Source organism: Chiloscyllium plagiosum, chromosome 12 (assembly GCF_004010195.1).
Source record: "Chiloscyllium plagiosum isolate BGI_BamShark_2017 chromosome 12, ASM401019v2, whole genome shotgun sequence".
Lineage (NCBI taxonomy): Eukaryota > Metazoa > Chordata > Chondrichthyes > Orectolobiformes > Hemiscylliidae > Chiloscyllium > Chiloscyllium plagiosum.
In genome coordinates this window covers 666,725-687,632 of record NC_057721.1, presented here as the reverse complement: position 1 = coordinate 687,632, position 20,908 = coordinate 666,725, and the positions used below count along the sequence as shown (strand labels likewise).

Genomic DNA, 20,908 nt, shown 5'->3' with positions numbered 1-20,908 from the left:
TTGAAAACTTGTAGCATTTAATGCTTTCTTTTTAAGGTCAAGGCTGCTTTGGATATCGTAACTGAACGACACAGCACTTTCACTGAATTTGGAAACAGCTCCTGCCATGTCGGCCACATTGTTAAAGACCTTTGTAACTTTGAAGATAAGTCTCAGGTAATTGCTGATAATCATTTAAATGTTGTGAAAGTATTTAGAAATTGCTGTGTTCCTGGATCTTTTAAACAGTCTTCCACATGGAGAATTTGGAACCTCTAAGCCTGTTTAGCCATGGACTGCAATCACTGTCATTGTTTGATAAGTGAATTGAAAGACATTAAAGGTACAAATGGAAGGGGTGACTGTTAGGGAGAAGTCAATATCATTTCAAAATCAAGTAACAGGACAAGGAGTAAATAAGCAGTCAGAAATCCTACTCAGGTACAAAACATAATGATAGAACTATAAGCAGGGTATTGATTAAATTAGAAGGAAATAATAAAGAGGTGATTAAAGCACAGCATTTGAGGAAAGGTGGATGTTGATAGCCTGAATAAGAGTTCTGCAGAATCCTAGAATTCCTAAAGTGTGGAAACAAGTCATTTAGCCCAACAAGTCCACACCAACTCTCTGAAGATCAACTCATCCAGACTCACCCCGCTACCCTGTAAAGCTGCATTTCCCATGGCTAATCTGCCTAATTTGCACGTCCCAAGCAATTTAGTATGACCAATCTACCTAATCTGCACATCTTCAGACTGTGGGAGGAAACCGGAGCACCCAAGGAAACCTTTGCAAACATGGGAGAATGTGCAAACTCTACACAGTCGCCCGAGGCTGGAATTGAACCCTTGGCCCTGTGCGGCAGCAGTGCTAACCACTGAAACACTATGCTGCCAGACAAATGCAATAACAAATAAATTAAATAAATGAAATGAGCTGCATATGGGTGGAACTGAGTGACAGTTCAAAGTTTGTGAGAAGATTTGTAGCTCGGGTGCTCATTGCTGTGGTTCTGTTCGCCGAGCTTGAAGTTTTTGTTGCAAACGTTTCGTCCCCTGTCTAGGTGAATTCATGTTGCTTGTCGTCTGCGTGTGTGGCTACTAGGGATAGCTGGTCGTGTCGTTTCGTGGCTAGTTGATGTTCGTGGATGCGGATCGTTAGCTGTCTTCCTGTTTGTCCTATATAGTGTTTTGTGCAGTCCTTGCATGGGATTTTGTACACTATATTAGTTTTGCTCATGCTGGGTATCGGGTCCTTTGTTTTGGTGAGTTGTTGTCTGAGAGTGGCTGTTGGTTTGTGTGCTGTTATAAGTCCTAGTGAGTGACAGTAAAGGATCTAAACCTGCAAGAGGTGTGGATACACCCCTCGGTAAGAATCTGATGTGCTAGATTGTGCAAATACAGAAAATAATAGGCGGATACGAAACAAGACCAGAGTAGTGTTAATGCGTGATTTTAACTTAAATTGGAAGAGGAAGACAAGCATCCGTCAGAATTTCTGGAGTGTGTCTGAGATTTCTTACAGCAATGTTTTCTGGATGCAACAAGGGGACAGCAATATTGGATTTAGTAATGAGTAATCACCTGGATTTAATTAGTTAAAAATCACACAACACCAGCTTATAGTCCAACAGGTTTAATTGAAAGCACACTAGCTTCCAATTACATCTGTTGGACTATAACCTGGTGTTGTGTGATTTTTAACTTTGTAAACCCCAGTCCAACACCGGCATCTCCAAATCATGGATTTAATTAGTAACCTAATTGTGCTTGAACATTTAACAGAATAGTTAACAGAACGTGATCATGTTCAATGTAGCATTTGAATGAATGAATGAATCAGCAGCTAGAGTCTTAGATTCAGGTAAGGCAGACTTTAATGAGATGAGGCACAGACTATCCACAGTAAACTGTTAAAACTTGCTAATAGCTAAAACAACTGAAGGATAGTGAAGAATGTTTAAAGAAACATTTAACATCATACAAAGCCAGTTAATACCCCTGAGAGGGAAAAACGCCATCTTACATGCAAAACAGCCATGAACAGGTTATAAACAGGATATACTGAGGGAATCCTAAGAAGAATATAAAGGCAGCAGGAGTATACTTAAGAGGGAAATCAGGAGGGCAAAAAGGGGACATAAGATAGCTTTGGCAAATAGGGTTTATCCAAAGGGTTTTTACAAATACATTGAGGACGAAAGGATAACTAGAGAATGAATAGGGCCCCTCAAAGATCAGCAAGGAGGCCTTTGTGTGGAGCCACAGGAGATGGGGAAGATACTAAACGAGTATTTTGCATCAGTATTTATTGTGGAGGAGAGTGTAGTGCTGTAAAAGCACAGCAGGTCAGGCAGCATCTGAGGAGCAGGAGAATCGACATTTTGGGCATAAGTCCTTCATCAGGAATGAGGCTTGTGGACCAGGGGAGGCTGAGAGATAAATGGGAGGGGGGTGGGGTTGGGGGGGGGAAGATAGCCTCATTCCCCACCCCACCATATTATCCCAGTCCCAAACCTCCAATTAGGCACCACCCTCTGACCTGTCCATTGCCTTTCCCATCTATCCGCTCCACCCTCCTTTCTGACCTAGCACCTTCTCCCTCACCTTCGTCTACCTAGCGCAATCCACATCTGACAGAAAGTTATCTGTACCTCCACCAATGTCATCTTGCGGATTGTTTTAAGAACATCTCTGGGACACCTGCACCAGCCAACACCACCGTCCCGTGGCTGAACACTTTAACTCCCCCTCCCATATTGTTAAGGACATGCAGGTCCTGGGCCGTCTCCATCGCCAAACCCTTACCACCAGACGCCTGGAGGAAGAACACCTCATATTCCGCCTTGGGACCCTGCAGGATCAATATGGATTTCAACAGTTTCCTCATTTCCCTCCCCCCACATTATCCCAGTCCCAAGCCTCCAAATCGGCACCGCCCTCCTGATCTGTTCATCACTTTTCTCATCTATCCACTCCACCCTCCCTCCCACCCAAACCTAACACCTTCTCCCTCACCTTCATCTAACTATCAAATTCTCAGCTATCCCTCCCCCCGCCCCACCCCTCCTCCCATTTATTTCTCAGCCTCCCGGCCCACAAGCCTCATTCCTGATAAAGGACTTATGCCCAAAATGTCGATTCTCCTGCTCCTCAGATGCTGCCTGACCTGCTGTGCTTTTACAGCACCACACTCTTGATCTCAAGCATCTGCAGTCCTAACTTTCTCTTACGTGGAGAAGGACATGGAATGTATAGAGTGTAGGGAGATAGATGGTGACAGTTTGAAAAATGTCCATATTACAGAAGTGGAAGTGCTGGAAGTCTTGAAATGCGTAAAGGTGGATACATCCCCAGGACCTGATTAGGTGTACCCTAGAACTCTGTGGGAAGCTAGAGAAGTGATTGCTGGGCCCCTTGCTGAGATATTTGTATCGTTGATAGTCACAGTTGAGGTGCCGGAAGACTGGAGGTTGGCTAACATGGTACCACTATTAAAGAAAGGTGGTCAGGACAGGACGGGTAACAATAGACCGGTGAGCCTGACATCGGTGGTGGGCAAGTTGTTGGAGGGAATCCTGAGGGACAGGATTTACACAGGATTTACATAAATTACACGTGTTTGGAAAGGCAAGGACTGATTAGGGGTAATCAACATGGCTTTGTGAATGGGCAATCGTGTCTCATGAACTTGATTTGAGTTTTTTGAAGAAGTAACAAACAGAATTGATGAGGGCAGAGCAGTGGACATGATCCATATGGACTTCAGTAAGGCTTTCAACAAGATTCCTGATGGGAGACTGGTTAGCAAGGTGAGACCTCATGGAATACAGGGAGAACTAGCCATTTGGATACAGAACTGGCTCAAAGGTAGAAGTCAGAGGGTGGTGGTGGAGGGTTGTTTTTCAGACTGGAGGCCTGTGACCAGTGGAATGCCACAAGGATCGGTGCTGGGTCCACTACTTTTTGTCATTTACATAAATGGTTTGGATGTGAACATAAAAGGTCTAGTTAGTAAGTTTGCAGATGACCCCAAAATTGGAAGTGTAATGGACAGTGAAGAAGGTTGCCTCAGAGTACAATGGGATCTTGATCAGATGGGCCAATGGGTTGAGGAGTGGCAGATGGAGCTTGCTGCATTTTGGGAAAGCAAATCTTGGCAGGACCTTACCATTAAGGGTATAAGTCCTAGGGAGTGTTGCTGAACAAAGAGACCTTGGAGTTCTGGTTCACAGCTCCTTGAAAGTGGAGTCGCAGATAGATAGGATGGCGAAGAAGGTATGCTTTCCTTTATTGGTCAGAGTATTGAGTGTAGAGTTGGGAGGTCATGTTGTCGCTGTACAGGATGTTGATTAGGCCACTTTTGGAATATTGCCTGTAGTTCTGGTCTCCTTCCTATCAGAAGGATTATGTGAAACTTCAAAGGGTTCTGAAAAGATACAAGGATATTGCCGGGTTGGGGAGGATTTGAGCTATAGAGAGAGGTTGAATAGGCTGGGGTTCTTTTCCCGGAGCATCAGAGGCTTATGGAGATTCATAAAATCATATGAAGGGAAGGATAGGATAAATAGACAAGGTCTTTTCCCTGGGTTGGGAGAGTCCAGAACTAGAGGGCATAGGTTTAGGGTGAGAGGGGAAAAATATAAAAGAGACCTGAAGGGCAACTTTTTGATGCCGAGAATGGTGAGTGTATGGAATGAGCTGCCAGAGGAAGTGGTGGAGGCTAGTATAATTACAATATTTCAAAGGTATCTGAAAGGATAAATAAATAGAAAGGGTTTGGAGGGATATGGGCCAGGTGCTGGCAAGATTGGGATATCTGGTCGGCATGGACTGAAGGGTCTGTTTCTGTGCTGTACATCTCTGTGACTCTATGACAGTTAAGGAGTCAAGGGACAACATAAAACTAAACAAAAGGGCTCACAAAAATGCAAAAAACAGCACAGATCTTGTTGAATGGAAAAGATACAAAGATTAGCCAAAGGTTAGAAAGCAGCTTGTAAGCATGACTGAAAGGGACTATGAAAGGAATCTTGACAGGGTGATCAAAATCATTGAGGAAATTTTAGTTACCTAAAGGGAAAGCAGTAGTCAGGAGCAATGTTGGCCCACTAAAAACTGAAGGTAGGGATACTGCCAATAGCTATTGGGGGAAATGGCAGAAGTGCTGACTGATTACTTTGCCTCAGTATTTACAGTAGGAAAAGGAGGATAGCTCACCAGAAGTTGCAAGGAAATTAATAGTGGGCTGCGGGCAGGGACTGAAGAAATTTAAGGACTATAAAACATTGGGAAAGAGGAAATTAATGGAATTAAAGAGTGACCAATTCCCAGGACCTGATGATTTCCACCTAAAGAGTGTTAAAGGATGTCAGGGAGCAGTTTGTAGACATCCTAACTATAATCTTTCAGAGTGCCCTAGATATGGGTTTGGAAAATGCCACATAATACTCCACCTTTAAGAAGGATGGAAGAGGAAAACCAAAGAATTACAGACCATTGAGGCTAATATCTGTGGTAGGGACTTTGTTGGAGTCTAGAATCAAGGATGGGATAACTGTACTTCTCAAAATTTTTAGTTAATCATGGACAACAATATGGATTCATGACAGGTAGGTTATACCTGATAAAACTCATTGACTTTTTCTTTGAAGAGGTGACTGAGATAGTGGATAGGGAATGGTCTAAGGATGTTTTATATGGATTTCCAGAACACGTTTAATGATGTACCACTTAAGAGATTGTTAACTAATGTAGAAGCCTTAGTTGGGGATTGAAGGTAAATTACTGACATGGCTGGGAAATTGGTTGAGTGGCAGGTGACAAAGTAGGGATAATGTGTCAATTCTTGAATGGCAGGATGTGATCAGTGATGTCCTGAAGGATTTGTGTTAGTGCCTCAATTAATCACATTATTTCGTGTGAGGCTCTCTATTTTGTATGTAAAAAAAATAGATCAGGGTACTTTCGAGAAGGTATGAAGTTAAATATAGTGAATGTCCAAAGAGACATGGGGGTTCAGGCACATGGATCTTTAAAATGCCATGAAGAGGTGCGGAAAATAAGCAAGTTAATGGAATGCTTGCCTTTGTATCTCAAGGACTGAAGTATACGGATGCAGAATTTATACTGCAGTTATGCAAAACTCTGGTTAGATTCCACTTGAAGCACTGTGAGCAAATCTGGACATAGCACCTTTCGAAGGATAATTGGCCTTGGAGGGAGTACAACGTAAATTTACAAGAATGATTACCTAACCCCTGAAGCCCAGTTATGAGGAGAGATTATATAAATTTGGCCAGTTTTCTCTCAACTTTAGAAGATTAAGGGATGATCTGATTGAAGTCTTCAAAATATTAATAGGAAAAGACATGGTAGATAAAGATAAACTACTTCCATTGGTTGGGGATTCCAGAATTAGGAAGGCACAGTCTGAGAATTAGGGTGGAGACTGTTCAGGAGAGATGTTAGGAAAACATTCTACACAAATGGTGATAAATGTTTGGAACTCTCTTCCACAAATGGTAGTTGAAGCTAGATTAGTTGTTAATTTTCAATCTGAGATAGATAAAGTTTTGTTAAGCAAAAGTATAGATGGATATGGGCCTAAGGCAGATATACGGAGTTAAGCTGAGTAGCCTACTTCTGTTCCTCTGTTCCTAACCAGATACACTATCTCACTCATGAGCACATCTCCGTCTCCCAACAAGTATTTACATCAAACTTTGGGCAAAGTTGAACTTAACAAGCCCAGGATAGTGATGTTTGTTCAAAAATCTAGTCAGGGGTTCTGAAAGCAGAAGGGATGGGAACCAGGCAGTTAATAGACAAGTGCCAGGAAAGGTCACCTCCAACAAGAGAGAATCTAATTATCTCCTGATGGCATTAATTGACATTGTTGCCTCAGCTCTGTCCTGTCAATATCCTGGACATTCCCACTGACCAGAAACAGAACTGGATCAACCATGTAAATACTGTGGCTACAGGACCAGGTCAGAAGCTGAAAGTTTTGTAGTGCATAACTTACTAGCTGGTACTTTAAAATACTGCCCACCATCCACAAAGATTTAGAGTATTTATTTAAAGATTACCAAGGAGATATATACTCCAGAGCACACAACAATAAGATTGCATTCTGTGAAATATATTAATGCTTATATTTTAAAAATATCCCAATGAACATATGCTAGTTGCATCATGTTAACTTGTTTCTGGCTTTCATTAAACAAAGCTCATTTATGTTTTCTGAATTGTAAATGCAGCTGGAAAGGAAAATGCCAATGTTATAGTATTTTGAAAGAAACCTCATGCTTGTGTTGTAACAGGAAGTATTAGAGAAAGCTGAAACCTTGGCAGTTCAAGGGGATCACCTTATTGAGGACAATCACTACGCTGTGGATTCAATTCTTCCCAAATGCATCGAGCTGCGAGCTGTGTGTCGCAACCTGGCGAATGGACTAAAAACCAAAAAGGAACTGCTTAATCAATCAATGGAGTTGCACAAGAGGCTGGAACAGGTAGAAATAATACTGAACTATATAAAAAGTAAGAAATCATATAGAATACTGGTATCTGTATTAAGTGTATTGTCTACAAGACAGTGGTTCAGGCATAGAACCTCATCCACTGAGTTTGCTTGCGGTAAATATCCTTTCTGAAAAGTTGATGCTTGTCACACTGTTGAGAAATGAAAGGACCATACTCAAACTGTGCATGTTATGACAAGACACGTATTTTGAAGAGAGAATCTGAGCAGAGAGAGATTTTTTGATTTAATCCAAACAGGTTTTTTTTCTTTTCTTATATTTTCATGGAATGTAATTGTTGCTGGTATAGCAGCATTTGTTGTCCAACCCTCAAATTGAATGGTTTGCTATTTTCCCAGTCCCGGAATAACATTGGCAACGGTGAGTCAGTTGGCAAAATATGTCGATTGGAAAAATGAGATTCTTGATGTTGAACTACAGGTTGGAATAGTGATATAAGAATCTCACTAATAAGTGGTAAGAGGCGTATTTGCATGTATTAGCATTTCATTAATTCTTAATCTTGCCTGTTTTATATGCAAAAACAGAGTTTGCTGGAAAAGCTCAGCAGATCTGGCAGCATCTATGAAGAGAAATCAGAGTTAACATTTTGGATCTGGAGATCCTTCCTCAGAAATCCTTTGTGGAAGGGTCACTGGTCCTGAAATGTTAACTCTGATTTCTCTTCACAGATGCTGCCAGGCCTGCTGAGATTTTCCAGCAACTTCTGTTTCTGTTACAATTGATGTTGATGTCTTATTGTGCCTGTACTGATTGCACACTCTCCTCTTCCCATAGGCCATGCAGTGGTGTGATTCTGGGATTTATTTGCTAGCCTCACAATCTGTTGATAAATGTCAGTCTCAGGATGGGGCAGAGGCAGCCCTGCAGGAAATTGAGAAGTATCTGGACACCGCATCAGGCCAGAAACTGGAGGATCTTAGTAACATCACTAACAAATATAAAGCTATACTTGGAGATGACCTCATGGTAATTATTTGAAAATATTGGAAATATTAATGATCCCATGAATCAAATTCCTTGCATTAAACTGAGCTTACCTGCATCAAGTCTTTTCAGCACTGACCCCAATAAAGTTTGTAAGGTGAAATGAATCATGCACCACCTCCTGTGCACAAAGCTGCTTATGCTTTTGGGAAGTGCATTAGTGAGATTGTCCCCAGAGTAGTGCATACCTTTCTGCCTTCTTCACTATGGGGAGTTACACTGCATTCGAATCCGTTCACAGTAGATTTACTAGGCTGATTTCTGTGATTAAAGACCTATCTTGTAAGGCAAGTTTGGGCAGTGTGAGGCCGTGCTCATTGGAATGAGAGGTGATCTTATTGAAACATTTAAGATTCCAACAAGTCTTGACAGAGTTGCTGAGGGGATGCATCTTCATATAGGTGATATCTGGATTGAGTCAGAACAATTAAAATAAATATCACCCATTTAAAGTGGAGATGAAGAGGAATTTATACTCTTAGGATCATTAGCCCTTGAAATTCTGTTCTACAGAGACCAATGAAGATGAGTTATTCATTTATTCAAAACTGAGTCAGGCAATTCCTTGATCAAAAAGGGAGCCGATGGTTATTGAATGCAAGCAGGAAAGTTGATCAAAGTCTTATCAATCATGGTCTTGTTGAATGTCACAGCATATTTAAATAGCATGCTCCTGCTCTGATTTCTTGTGTTTGTTTTAAACTTTGGTGACTGCTGTGGGGTGTTGAGATGGATTGAGGTGGTGGAAAATGCCCAGGGTCCCTCCTTGCATTTGACTCAATTACATTCCCTTTCAATACCTGAGTAAGGTCCAGTGTTAAAACAAATTAAATTGTATCTTGTATTTCTTTATGTAACATGCTAGTGCCTTGAAGTAGAGCCAACTGGTGTTCCCTATGTGCATTTATTTTTCTTTCTCTGGTATAGCAGCTCACTGTGGATCACAGGAGTGGCAACTCACTGTACAATTGGTCCTTACTCACTTTTACATTGCCTCTACCTCATCATTTGTCTTTGAGCAGTTAAAAGCTTCACTTGGTACAAGGCAATTAACAAACAGAGGGGCCCTGATGCATTTGGATCTCTGCCGAGTTCCAAGTGACTTCACCGAAATCCTTTTGAAAACAATCTGAAAACTGTCAGTAAATCCCTCCACTCAATCACTCAATTCTCCAAATCATCTCAAGGATTCCTGCTCTTAGATTAGTCCAAACAGCAGCTGAAAGAATTGAAATTGCCTGAAACAGTGGTTGCATTCAATAAAGACAAGGATGAACTGTCTCTTCTACTTTACCCCCTCAGCTGGTTGTAACAAGGTTAATTCAAACAGTATCCATTCCTTTGTGGACAGTGTTCTCCCTGACCAAACTTATGTATGCTTTAAAAGGAACTAAGTTAAACAGGCTTCCTTGATTTAACAAAAGAGTGAGGTTGTGAATTACTAAACATGAGAAGAATTATTAGTACAATGCATATACACATATTTGTGGAATAAGAACTTAATCTTAGAAAAGAAGGAAACTTTTGGAAAAAACATAACAGATCTGAGGTGTTCATGAACTGGCAGTGTTCAGAGTGAGAGAATGTATTTTTTCTTTCTTTACTTGCATTGTAAAGGTGTTTTAATTTTCTTTATTCATTCAGGGGATATGGACTTCACTGGCTATGCCAGCCTTTGCCCATCCATAATTGTCCTAGAGAAGGTAGTTGTGAGCTGCCTTCTTGAATCGCTGTAGTCCATTTTGGGTAGGTGCATCCCCAGTGCTGTTGGGGAGGGAGTTCCAGGATGTTGACCTTGCAACAGTGAAGGAACCGTGATATGTTTGCAAGTCTGAAGTGTGTGACTTGGAGGGCAACTCTTAGATGGTGGTGCTCCCATGTATCTGCTGTCTTTGTCCTTTCATGAGTGTCATGTTGCTTCATTCATTTTGCAGGCTCCCGTTCTAAAAATCTTCCAAAAACAAGAGGAGATGGAAGAAATGTTTGAAAAGCGAAGTATAAGTCTTAAGAAGCTGGCTGCAAAACAAACCCGTCCAGTGCAACCAGTGGCTCCTCGTCCTGAAGGAATTCCAAGATCACCCATCTCCTACCCAAGCCCAGGTATTGTTAGACTTTTTCAAAAGTGAGAGTCATAGACTCATACACTGAAATAGACACTTCAGCCCAATTCGTCCATGCCGACCGGGTTTCCTGAACAGAACTCATTCTATTGGCCCATGTTTGACCAATATCTCTGTAAAACATTTTTATCCATGTACCTGTGCAAATGTCTTTAAATGTTGTAATTGTATTCACCCCTACCACTTCCTCTGGCAGCTTGTTCCATATACGCACCACCCTCTGTGTGAAAAAGTCGCCGCTCAGGTCCTTTTTAAATCTTGTCCCTCTCACCTTAAACCTATGCCCTCTAGCTTTGGACTCCTCTACCCTGGGAAAAAGACTTTGGATATTCAGTTTATCTATGCCTTCATGATTTTATCAATTTCTATAAGGTCACCCTCAGCATCCTACCCTCCAGGGGAAGAAGTCCCAGCCTATCCAACCTCTCCTTAGGACTCAAACCCTCCAGTTTTGGTCACATCCTTGTAAGTCTTTTCTGCACCTTTCCAATTTAGTAACATCCTTTCTATAGCAGGATGACTAGAATTGTATGCAGTACTCAAAGTGTGCCCATACCAATATTTTGTACAGCTGCACGCAGTGCTCTGACTGATGAAGGCAAGCATGCCAAATGCCTCCTTTATCCCCCTTTCTATCATTTTACATGAAATTTCCATTCTTTTAATTATTTGATAGTATTTTTGATATTGTAGCTTAACTAGACTGTACCGCTTGTAACTACACATTCAGAATGTTACTTTATTAATTATATTTGCAATTCAGAGAGTACAGAGCAATCTTATATTTAGTTAAACCAAGGTTTTTTTTTTAAAATCTAGAGGGCGTGTTATTAATCTACCAGATTTATTGATACTTTCAGTTTTATATATCCTATCTAATGTTTCTGAGACACTTAATTAGTAGAGTTTCTGTCACAGAATTGCTGCCAATAGAAGCTTTGAGAATAGAAATGATACCCAAGTTTTTCAAGCCTTGTGGGAGCTGTAATGGTTTTCATTTATGTCACAATTGGGAACAAGTTTTGGGTATTGCCTTTCTTTAGAAAACATTCTCCCACAGGTCAATAAATCACCTTTCATATATGATCAAATTGTTTTGGGAGTCAGTGGTGGTTGCCATTTGTACATTTCCCATCATTAACCAGCTATCCAATTTCTGATCCAAACCGCTAAATCACCGTCAATCCCATGCCTCTGTATTTTCTGCAATAGCCTCGTGTAGAGAACCTTATCAAATGCTTTACTGAAATCCATATACACCGCATCGACCACTATACCCTCATTCACCTGTTTAGAGTTCTTTGAGAAGGTGACCAGTAAGGTTTGTGAGGCACGACCTATCCTTCACAAAATCGTGTTGACTTTCCCTAATCAACTTGTTCCTCTCTAGATGATAAATCCTATCTCTTATAACTTTTTTTTGACACTTTATCCACAACTTAAGTAACGCTCACTGGTCTATAATTACTGGGGTTGTCTCTACTCCCCTTCTTGAACAAGGGAACAACATTTAATATTCTCCAGTCTTCTAGCGCTATTCCTGAAGACAGTGACAACATAAAGATCAAAGGTAAAGGCACTGCAATCTCCTCTTGGTATCCAAGAGAAGCCTAGGATAAATTCCATCCAGCCCAGGGGATTTATTTATTTTCACACTTGCACCCTGCTTTGACTTTGTGCCTCTCTTATCCACAAAAAGAAATCATGGCAAAAACACTGAGTCACCTGAAGACTCCAGGCATACTGTGGAGCCCTGAGGCTGTGATCTCTCCTTGGGCTGGGTGCTCCACCTCCACCTCTGCCCATACTGTCCCTGGCCTTGCTGTTTGCCGAGGATCTCCTGCATGTGCATTTGCCTTCTATGGAAGGTCTCTCCAGTGACTAATATGCCTCCAGCGGCAGGCTGAAATGACCTATATTGGGAACACAAGAATGAAAGAAGCCCTTAGATGTCAGGAGAATTATTGGTGGCATACCACTTAGATGAGGACTGACCACACTTCTCCATACAGTGAGACGTGCTGGACGGGATAACAAAGAGTACATCTCAATCATTCATTGAGCATTAGCCTCAGCACATGCAGCAACTCAATAAAGATGCTGCACCAGTTGAGTGACCAGCACATGACGACAAAAAGAAGTACTTGCTGTACTCCGAAATCCTGCGTACCTTTCAAACTCTCATTGCATTCAGTATGGACCATCATTAAATTTACATGATACATGATGAAATGATCATGTGTGGCTCTCACAGCAACCTTAGAATTTGCACAAATAATGAATTACCTCTGGTCAACGTTTGCCTTTTTACATTATTAGATTAGATTACATTACAGTGTGGAAACAGGCCCTTCGGCCCAACAAGTCCACACCGACCCGTCAAAGCGCAACCCACCCATACCCCTATATTTACCCATTACCTAACACTATGGGCAATTTAACATGGTCAATTCACCTGACCTGCACATCTTTGGATTGTGGGCGGAAACCGGAGCACCCGGAGGAAACCCACGCAGACACTGGGAGAATGTGCAAACTCCACACAGTCAGTCGTCTGAGGCGGGAATTGAACCCAGGTCTCAGGCACTGTGAGGCAGCAGTGCTAACCACTGTGCCACCGTGCCGCCCACAAATTATCGCTGGTTAATTTCAATAACATTAAAATGCCAGTGTTCACTTTGCAGGCATCAGTGGCATGGTGCAAATTGCTTTTGACCACATCTGACCTTCAAACACCTACACTCTGCAAACACAGCAAATATGTAATGAAATTATTGCAAATTAAATGTAGCTGGCATTTGCAAATGGCTCATTTCTGTATTTGTTCCTTCAGTGTTCTCTGTGGAAAATATGGACACTGCACTTTCACACATCAGACTGCTCATCCTGGACATTGTGCCAGCCATTTTCTAGTAGCAATTTGTATGTACAGAATGGCAAGTGGTGGCAGGGAACACAGCTTGTGGTGAATACCATTTTCACTAAGCTCTGCTGATTACCAGGTACCGCCAAAGCTTCCATGTCTCCTCAATCCTCTCACTCCCCAACAGCCCATTTCCAACATTGCCACCCTCCACTCCCATGCACAGACTCACCACATTGACCTTGGCCTACAGCTGCCAACCATGAATCTCAGATTACACCTTAATGATGCCATCCTGATCTTCTATACTCCCCTTCTGAAGGCCACAGTAATGGTCGCTGCCACTTGTTCCCATTGCCTACCATACCCTCTACATCCTCCGTGCTTGTACTTACCTTGATCCCCACCTTTAATGGCAGTGATCCTCTGCTGCCCCTACGAGTCGCCCTTGCACCTTCCTGAACCCTTGATGGATGTAGCCCTCGGACTGCATTCACCCAAGACCACTAACCGTGATAAGCAGTCCTAGATGTGACTGACTGCTGTGTTTATATCTCTCTGACTGCTGTGTTTATATCTCTCCAACTGCTGCTGCTGGGCTTGCAGAATTGCCCCCTGCCAACTCACTGGATTGTATGTGGACATAATCCCTGACTGAGGGCATCCCAAGTGTATGTGTGCACTGTACTCCTGACTGATGTATGAGAATCAATGACGGACAGATTTGGTCTGCACTGTATAGTGCATGTTCCGCATCACAGGGATGCAGGATTGGGATTTCAATGGAGACAGCTAAACAGATTTAGGTGATCAAAATCACAAATAGTATTAGAAAATCATTTAGGAAATGACTCATGCAATCTTTCTGTAACCTTAGTGTTCCTTTTCATAAATATCTGTTAGTTACAGCAGCCTTGGGGATCCATGACTCTTGTTGCATCTAATGTGCTGCTTTGGAGTGATTAGAGTTGTATGCTATTTTCTGTATGAACTAAAAGCCAATTCCAGGCCTTGTCCTTGCCTACTGCTTGTCTTTATGCCCTATTGTTGGAAATTGAAACTAATGAGTTTGCTATCAGTATGTCCATTAGTTTATCCCACATTTCTGCTACCTCTTCATGACCAGGATTTCCTAATTTTCCAATGAAATGATATAAATTTGTTTTCCTATGTGCCATTAGAAGGATATCTGGATTGGTTGTTCCTTTGGGTAATTGCAGTGTTAATTGGTTTCCCTGGTTAGTTTAATAATGCACAATTCTCATGTTGGCATAAGTATTATGCCAATGAATATAATATAAATAAATTGGTACACATTGAAACTGTTTTTTGTAGGAATGATCTAAAGTTCAATTTGAATTATATGTTTATCTTTCAGATATCAGTAAAGGACATGATCCCAACTTCAGCCACAAAGCAAATGTGACTCAAATTAATCTGTTGAAAAGAAACAAAAGTCTTTCAAAGGTACAACAATATTTCTGTTAAATTTCATAAACAATGAGCAATTATCAGCTCTGAGGTGTGTGTGTTAGTGGCCAGAGATGCAGCATATTTAATCAGCAAGGTTTGACATATACCCATCACAAAGTAGTTGATGCAGATGCTGCAAATCAGAAAAGAAAACAAAACACTGGAAAATCTCAGCAGGTCTGGCAACATCTCTGGAGACAAAACAGAGTTAACATTTTGAGTTCAGTGACTCTTCAGAACAAAGTTTATTTTGGATGGATGCGAATGGGTTTTGATCCGTTTCTGTTGTCACATTTTGAACTAAATGGGGATGGCATTTCATCTTACTGAACCAAATGGCCATGTTGGCACAAGTGCCAAATTTCCATACATTCCAGTTTTGATGGGATTCAAGCTATGCAGCCAAAGTCCCTCATTGGAGACAGGAAAGAACCGTTTATAATAGATGATAATTATCAGAAAATGAATAGTTACAACCCTGAAATCCCTGCGTTCTCTCAACTTGTATTGCTAATTCTGGATCTTTCTCACAAACCAATGCTAGTGTCATATAGAAAGCCTTCGTTTCCAATGGAATCCATTCCTAGGTAAGAGTTAAATGCTTGAGAAGCATTTTCTTTTGATTTAGCTCCTTAGACAACTTGTAAAGAGGATCAGCACAGGAGGGGACCATTGGACCCATTTCTTTCTGTGTCAGCTCTCTGGTTGCATTCCTATTTGTTGCACTCGTTTCCCCTAACTCTGTGCCCAGGTACTGATTGGATTCCCTTTGAAGATTATAATTGAATAATGAACCACATTCACAGCCAACTCATTCCAGATCCTAATCACTCATGAGTACAAATGTTTTTCCCATGCCTGCATTGGTTCTTTTTCTTTTTCCATGTCCTTGGATTCTCCATCTTTCTGCCAATGAGAATGATTTCTCTGTAACTACCCAGTCTAGACACTTACGGTTTCTCTCAAATCTTCTCTCAACGTTCACTTTAAGGAAAATAGTCCCAGCTTTTCCAATATATCCAGGTAACAGAAGCCACTCATGCCTGGAACTATGTTCATAATCTTGTTTCTACCCTATATCTAAATCCTTTACATAATGCCCAGAATTGGACATAACTGAGTTGAACCAGTGTTTTATGAAGGTTCATTATAGCTTCCTTGCTTTTGAAATTGATGGTATTTATAAAGCCCAAAATCCTGTTTGCCCTTTCATCTCCTACTCAATTTGTCCATACAATTTGTGTGCACATACCTAAATCCCTTCTGTGACTTAGGAGAATTGGAAGATCATGGTCAATGCTTCTCCGGTTTCCATCATTCCTTTGCTCAGTGTCCTCAGATGCATCTAATCCAATCCTGGTGACTTAGCAATTTGAAATACAGCCAATGTTTATCATTTTTAGACAACTTATAGTGTCAGCTATCTTCCTATTCTAGGGGATTTGCAGTCAATGCTTGTATTAAATAGGTAACTGGTGCCATGTTTCCTGGAGTAAACACTTGTAATACTTCCCTCATAGGCATCTCAAAGTAATGGTTTGGACTTTGGGGTTTACATGGTTGTATGAAGCTCCCAAAGCCAGAATGTTACTCTGAGAATTTCCTCACACAACTTCACTGTCCTCATATAGTACGGCACGGTGGGCGGCACGATAGCACAGTGGTTAGCACTGCTGCTTCACAGCGCCAGAGACCCAGGTTCAATTCCCGCCTCAGGCGACTCTCTGTGTGGAGTTTGCACATTCTCCTTGTGTCTGCGTGGGTTTCCTCCGGATGCTCCGGTTTCCTCCCACAATCCAAAAATGTTCAGGTTAGGTGAATTCGCTATGCTAAATTGCCCGTAGTGTTAGGTGAAGGGGTAAATGTAGGAGAATGGGTCTGGGTGGTTACACTTCGGCGGGTCGGTGTGGACTTGTTGGGCCGAAGGGCCTGTTTCCACACTGTAAGTAATCTAATCTAATCTAATCTAATAGTACAAAGACTTTGAATGTATTAATGTACATTTAGTATTTTGTTACTTGCAGCATGTCAGACCCTACTTTCCTGTTGGTTTCCATAACTATTATATTGTGCAATCCTTCTATTCTTCTCTACCTATTCACTGCAGATGTGAGGCTTGCTGGCTGCTGAGAGAAGCAAGCTAACCTGTGTACACTTAGCTAAAGGCTTCTCTGAGGCAACTATGCTTAATGGATAAACTGCATGAGAGTAATGTCCATCAGTTTCGCATCAAGCGAATAATTAATTACACTACCTTCATATATCTGACAGCTTCCAACGGCATATCCCATTTTGATGGTGGTTTTCTGCCTGTTGCATAACATTGTTATCTGACAGAACATGTCTTTTTCTGTAACAGAGTGAAGGTCTTCATTCAAAGATCCTTTGCTTTTGTACAGGCTTGAGGAAGTGATACAATGGTCAATTGCAGCCAGAACATATTGAAGAGCACTTTAGATAAATTATTGCCATATCGCTGCATTATCTAAAATAGTCAAATTTTCAGTTACCACATTTGGAAAACCAATGAAATGAGGTTCACTTTCTCTAACTTTTACTTTAACAATCAAACTAAAATTAACTTGTATTAAAAATAAATTAACAGGAAAATTTGGGTTAATGTAAACTATAAATTGCACAATAGACAGTAAAAAAAATCTCTATTGGATTTATAAGGATATTCACTCAACATTTATGAAACTAATTACAACCATAAAGCACTTCAAAGCACTGAACTTTCTCTAGTAGGTTTCAGTTCTTAGTCATTGTGGAGTTGGCCAAGGGTGCAAGTTCATGCTGAGGCCAAAAGTTCAGGACGTTGCCGAGAAGAAAGAAAGATAAAGAAACAAAAGGAAAAGAAAAGAAACAGACAGAGTGAACAAGCTCTACCTGGAGAGTCCTACTTTGCTGCCATCTTGAAAAATTATTGTTGTAGTTTAGTCAGGATCTTGTACAAGGTCAATCATTAGCAATCTCTGAGAGTTTGTACAAAATATTGGTTAGGCCATTTTTGGAAAATTGCATGCAATTCTGGTCTCTTTCCTATCGGAAAAATGTTTTGAAACTTGAAAAGATTTACAATGATATTGCCAGGGTTGGAGGATTTGAGCTATGGGGAGAGTTTGAGTAGGCTGGAGCTGTTTTCCCAGGAGCTTCTGAGGCTGAGGAGTAGCCTTATAGAGATTTATAAAATCATGAGGGGCGTGGATAGGATAAATAGACAAAGTCTCTTCCCCTGGAGTGGGGGAGTCCAGAACTAGAGGGCATAGGTTTAGGGTGAGGGGGGAAAGATACAAAAGAGACCTGAGGGGCAACTGTTTCATGCGGAGGATGGTAATTGTATAGAATGAGCTGCCAGAGGAAATGGTGGAGGTTAGTACAATTGCAACACTTAAAAGGCATCTGGAAGGGTATATGAATAGGAAGGGTTTGGAGGAGTGTGGGTCGGGTGCTGGCAGGTGGGACTAGATTGAGTTGAGATATCTGGTTGGCATGGACAAATTAGACCGAAGGGTCTGTTTCCGTGCTGTACATCTCTATGACTCTGACTCTGGCTCAAACAGCAATAATTCAACCTCTCCTCAGGCAGTCAGATCTTACTTGCTTTCTGAAACCATGAAAGGTGTCGTTCGAGGGGGTTATTAGGATCTAATATGTTATTATCCTTCCCAACCATTTCTCTACTGTCAGGCTGCGGTTCACCAATTCTATTGATCTAGAGGAACAAAATCTATAAGGCATATTTTTTTAAAAAAAATTGTTTAAATGTGGTTGTAACTGGCTGGGTTAGCGTTTGTTGCCCAGTCCTACTTGCTGCTGAGAAGGTGATAGTGTGCTACCTCCTTGACCAGCTGCAGTGATCAATTTGTTTGTCCCCAAGTCCATCGAATGGGGACTGCATGATGGAACCCAACTCCTGAGAGATGCTATTAAGAGTTGTCATGATGATAGATCAGAACTCATTGACATTACTACTATTTAGTACCAAAATGTTCTTTTTCAAAAAAAGAAGTCTTCTCATGTGCGCTCTCTCTCTCTCTGGCTCGCACTCCCTCTCGTTTGCACCCTCTCGCTGAAGTTTTTATTTTTCTTTATTTTTGATAATGCACTAAAGTTGGGAAAAGGACTGTGGAAGTAATTGCTGTACTTTAAGTTTACGTTACACTTTTGCTTTGCAAGGAGTTGAGGAAGACAGAAAAAACACTAACATGTCAACTGGGTTATGAGTACAGTGATTTTGGATTAGTGGTGCTGGAAGAGCACAGCAGTTCAGGCCCTGATGAAGGGCTTTTGCCCGAAACGCCGATTTTACTGCTCCTCGGATGCTGCCTGAACTGCTGTACTCTTCCAGCACCACTAATCCAAAATCTGGTTTCCAGCATCTGCAGTCATTGTTTTTACCTATGAGTACAGTGAGATTTGTCCAGCAACAGATTGCTGATTGGCTTGTGCAGTTGTGACCAGTTGTAGATGCCAGAAGGCTTCAGTGTGATGACAGCTCTCTGACTGGCTCCTGCTGAACAGTTTGTGATAGAAGTGGGAGAAACCTCCTGAGCGAGCAGATTCTGTGTGCCTATCTCTACGGCAGAATAATTAAAGCTTGAAGAAAGCCAGTTATTTTCTCCCACCAGTTGTTTTTTTTTTGTCTTTAAACAGTAACTTAAAGACTTTCCAATTAGTATATTGTTCATCCTTTGTCTCCTGCACCAAAGTGATAGAATTCAAGAAGGAGATCTGGGAAGCAGACTGATGCTTTGAATTGTGATTTCCCCAGGATGTATTCCTCTACCTATAACTCCATGTTTTTTTTGTTTGTCAGTATCTGTCTGTCTGTTGTGTAGGGATTTTAAAGGGAGGTTAGAGTTTCAACTGAGAAAGCTACCTGTTGATAATTCATAGTTTTGTTTTACCTGTGGTTAGTATTCACTTATTTGTAATAAACAGTAGTTTTTAAGTACAGGAACTTGATCAGTGTTTTCTGTTAACATGAGACAGGTAAACTGGGGTCTTTGAGCACTTAATTAAATCTTTACCTTTTGTGATTAATCTGGGAGTGTGAGGATTGGGCATCCGCTTACTTTCCCAAGTGGGTTGTGACATTGAAACTCTTTCCCTTGGTTCTTTTTAACAATCAAATCACAATGTCAAGGATCTTGAAATCAACTGTTCATGCTCAATGTCAAAAAGTGTGGCGCTGGAAAAGCACAGCTGGTCAGGCAGCATCCTGGAGAGTTGGAGAGTTGGTGTTTTGGGCATGCATACCTGACAAAGGGCTTATACCCGAAACGTTTTGACTCTGACTCTCCAGCATCCACTGTCCTCACTTTCTCCCTGTTCATTCTCAATGTCAATGCTACTATAATCTCCACTGCTACAGCTGCATCGTTCACATATTGGTTCCCCTGTATTTTTGTAAAACTTTTGGACTCCGCTTCTTCCATGTAATCTGTGTGTATGTGTGTAATGTTATTATTTCTTCTTGCATATTGTAATGCCTGCCTCTTCGTAGGATTTATAGAACAGTCCCTCTTCTACAGCAACACTAGCACCATTCCCCACCTCGAACAACTTCACCCACAACTTCAACCTTGACCTCAAATTTACCGGGACCATCTCTGACCCTTCCCTCCCCTTCCTGGACCTTTCTGTCTCCATCTCCGGCAACCAACTTTGCACTGACTCCTATTTCAAACCCACTGACTCCCACCACTACCTTGACTACATCTTCTCCCAATCACGCTGCCTGCAAAAATGCGATCCCATACTCCCAATTCCTCCGTTGCATCCACCATATCTGTTCCTAGGATGAACAATTACACTCCTGGACGTCCCAGATATCCTCCTCCTTCAATGACTGTAATTTCCCCTCCCCCGTGATCAACGATGCCCTCAACTGCATCTCCTCCATTTCTCATACCTCCGCCTTCAAATCCCCCC

At 41.5% G+C, this 20,908-nt stretch overlaps 1 protein-coding gene across 7 annotated transcripts in view; it reads left to right on the top strand.

Moving 5' to 3' along the window:
• mcf2la (mcf.2 cell line derived transforming sequence-like a) overlaps window positions 1-20,908 on the top strand; it is a 235,019-nt gene that overhangs the window by 134,043 nt on the left and 80,068 nt on the right. For all 7 annotated transcript variants that reach the window (XM_043700234.1, XM_043700236.1, XM_043700233.1 and 4 more), the window contains 5 exons: window positions 37-156; window positions 7,307-7,498; window positions 8,306-8,497; window positions 10,450-10,615; window positions 14,877-14,965. In XM_043700234.1, coding sequence (XP_043556169.1) covers window positions 37-156; window positions 7,307-7,498; window positions 8,306-8,497; window positions 10,450-10,615; window positions 14,877-14,965 — 759 coding nt within the window. The remainder of the gene's footprint in view (window positions 1-36; window positions 157-7,306; window positions 7,499-8,305; window positions 8,498-10,449; window positions 10,616-14,876; window positions 14,966-20,908) is intronic.